Genomic DNA, 3,458 nt, shown 5'->3' on the forward strand with positions numbered 1-3,458 from the left:
GAGGGTTGGGGAATTAGGGATTTAGAGAGTTTGGGACGGAAATTATGTTAGAAAGCTATGTTTTGGGCTTTAAAGACCTGTCGCGCGGGCGCACCATGAAAGTGGGGCGGGCGCGCTATAACTTCTCATATTTAAAAAACTCCAGCTGTCGCGCGGGCGCACCATGAAAGTGGGGCGGGCACGCGTCACGTATGCATTCACATATTTTTGAGGCTTCAATCGTGCGGGCGCTCAAGGGAAAGAGCGGGCGCACATTTTGTTTGCGTATCATATTAAAAATCCTCCAGACATTGCGCGGGCGCGCCATAAAAGTGGGGTGGGCGCGCATCAGTATCGCACTTCAAATTAATTATGTTCCAGACATCACACGGGCGCGCGTCAGTATCGCATATCACATAATTTTTTGGGCATTCATCGCGCGCGCGTGCATGGGAGAAGGGGCGGGCGCGCTTCGGTTTCGAATTGCATGTTCCAAAGCCTGAAAAATGTTAGAAAATTGACACAAATTAGGCTTTAAAAATTGACCAAAATGCACTGAAAATAATTAATTAACAAAAATTTAAATAAAATGAAAACAAAAGTAAATAAACTAAAGGAAAGAGCTTGGGTTGCCTCTCAAGTAGCGCTTGGTTTATAGTCGTCATCCCGACTTTCACCGGTCTTAGGTATTCCCCTTCTCTTTCACTCGCCAAATATATTCCACGTACTGCCTTTTAAATTTTGATTTCTTTTTTGTGGTCTTCTTTTTTGGTGAACTTGGCGCTTTCTCCCTTGATGATTCAACCACAATAACAGCCTTTTGACAACCCTCCAGCTTCACAACAGGCTCAATCATACATAATTCCTTGATTGGTGTATTTGGTGCCTTCATGAATATATTAAAAATTACTCGTTCGCCTTCCAAACCCATCGACAATTCACCCTTATTCACTTCAATTTTTGCATCCGCCGTAGCCAAAAATGGTCTCCCAAGTGTGGCGTGCTCTTCTTCCATATCCAGAATCACAAAATCCGCCGGAAAGATGAATTTATCCACCTTGATGAGTACATCTTCTACGACACCTTGTGGATACTTGATGCTTCTATCTGCCAACTGCAGAGTGATCGATGTCGGCTTCATCTCTCCAAGATCCAATGCCCTGTAAACAAAAAATGACATTAAATTAATACTGGCCCCTAAATCACATAATGCAGTATTAATATGAGATCCACCAATTGAACAAGGAATAGCAAAACTTCGTGAATCCTTAAGCTTTTGTGGCATCTTCTTTTGTAGCACAGCACTGAATTCTTCAGTTAGATTGACCACTTCATTCTCATGCAGCCTCCTTTTCTTGGACATCACCTCCTTGATGAACTTTTCATAGTTCGGCATTTGCTCCAAAGCATCAGCAAAGGGGATGTTGATATAAATTTTCTTGAAAATCTCTAAGAATTTTGAGAACTGCTCATCAAGAGTCTTTTTCTTGAACCTTTGGGGATATGGAAGAGGAGGCTTGTACATAGGTTTCTGCTCAGGTTCCATCTCCTTCTCTTCTAATTTCTTCTCTTCAACAGCATCTTTTTCAGTCTTTTTAGATGGCTTGCTCTCTCGATTGCCTTATTAATTATCCACTTGTTTCCCACTCCTCAGCGTGATATCATTACACTGCTCCTTCCGATTTACTTCTGTGTTGCTTGGAAACTGGCCTCTGTTGTTATCTTTCAAGGCATTCGCCAGCTGTCCAAAGCTAGTCTCCATAGATTGAAGCACAGCACCAATGTTGGCCATATGTGTTTTCAAGCTGTCAAGGCGAGTCTCAGTCCTCACCATCCTCTTGATCGATTCCTGCATAAAATTACTAACAACGTCCTCCAAAGATGTCTTACCCTCACCCTTATTTGTATTATACCCCGGAGAAGGATTCAACACATTTTTATTGTTAGCGTAAGAAAAATTTTCATGATTTCTCAAACCTGGGTGATATGTGTTGGGAACATGATTACCTCTATAGCCTCCATATCCTCGTTAGCCATTAGGATTGAGATAATTCACTTCCTCTGGAGGATGGGATCCTTCAATGGAAATTGAAACTCCACCAGAATCTGCAACGCACACCTTATTTAAAGCAGCTACTTGCGTCGTTAATGCAGATAATTGGGCAGTGATAGACGTAAGAGGATCAACGCTATACACTCCCACAGGCTTCTTGACACCCATACGCTCAGATGGACATTGAAAACTATTGATTGTCATCTGTTACAACATATCATAGGCATGTACAGGGTCTTTAGCAAATATGGTGCCTCCAGCAGTAGAGTCCACCGACATTCAAGTAGGCTCATTCAAACCATTATAGAACAACTCGATTTGCTCCCAATCTGCAAAATTATGATTGGGACAACGTCTAAGTAAATCTTTGTACCTTTCCCATTCCTCATATAGCTGTTCTAAATCATGCTGATGAAAGGTGTTGATCTTTATCTTCAGCTGGGTGGACTTGGCAGGTGGAAAATATTTTGCTAAAAATTTAATAGCCATATCCTCCCAAGTAGTGATGCTTCCTAACGGAAACGATTGCAACCAGTTTCGTGCCTGATCCCTGAGAGAAAAAGGAAACAAGTGTAAACATATAATATCCTCAGACACACCATTCATCTTTACTGTATCAGTTATCTCCAAGAAAGTGCGCATGTGTAGATGAGGATCAGCAGTTGCACTCCCATTAAACTAGTTTTGTTGAACCATGTTGATCAAGGCCGGCTTCAATTCAAAATTTTTGGCGTTAATGGTCCCTCGAGCGATTCCAGAATAGTGAGCCTGGATCGTTGGCCAAAAGTGATCTCTGATTGGCACCAGGGGAGCTTGATTCATATTCTCTTCAGCCATTCTATCTACTTCTTGTCTTCTTCTCTTCTCAAAGCATGTGCAGTTCGCTTGATCTCCGGATAAAAAATTAGAGAATTCACACTTTGAGATCTTCGTATGAACTGCAATAACGAACAAAAAGAGATCAGTGATTAACTTAAATTAAATTAAATAAAAGCTCTAAATTAAAATCTAGAATAATTGGTAACAAGACTAAAATAAAATCAAAAATTACTCCCCGGAAACGGCGCCAAATATTTGTTGCGATATTTGTGCCTGCAAGTGCACGGTGTCAAGTTTTAATATAATAGTGAATAGAGTATCGTTACCACGAGGAGTAAAATGAAATTATCTAGTACTTGTAATTAAAATAGTCCCAATTTTATTTAGAAAATAAAAGGTTGAGAGGTTTTCAAAGAAATTAAATAAGCAAAGGATTTTATAGCACGCACACAAAGTTCAGAGAGTAATCAATCAAAGGAAAAATGGTCTAGAGATTTAGATTTCACCTGGTTTTGACAACAATCACTCCTAAATAATTTATTTTCATGAATTTCTTTCAATTAATAACCAAAAACACTTAAGTGTATTATTCCCTCTCCCGAGAGCC

General features: G+C 40.3%; 1 protein-coding gene across 1 annotated transcript; it reads right to left on the bottom strand.

Moving 5' to 3' along the window:
• Nucleotides 1-661: 661 nt before the first annotated feature.
• LOC140889830 (uncharacterized) lies at nucleotides 662-1,342 on the bottom strand. The gene has a single exon (XM_073297559.1). It carries the CDS (start codon nucleotides 1,340-1,342, stop codon nucleotides 662-664), a length of 681 nt encoding a protein of 226 aa, XP_073153660.1.
• Between the last annotated feature and the right edge of the window lie 2,116 nt (nucleotides 1,343-3,458).

Source organism: Henckelia pumila, chromosome 3, assembly GCF_033568475.1.
Source record: "Henckelia pumila isolate YLH828 chromosome 3, ASM3356847v2, whole genome shotgun sequence".
NCBI lineage: Eukaryota > Viridiplantae > Streptophyta > Magnoliopsida > Lamiales > Gesneriaceae > Henckelia > Henckelia pumila.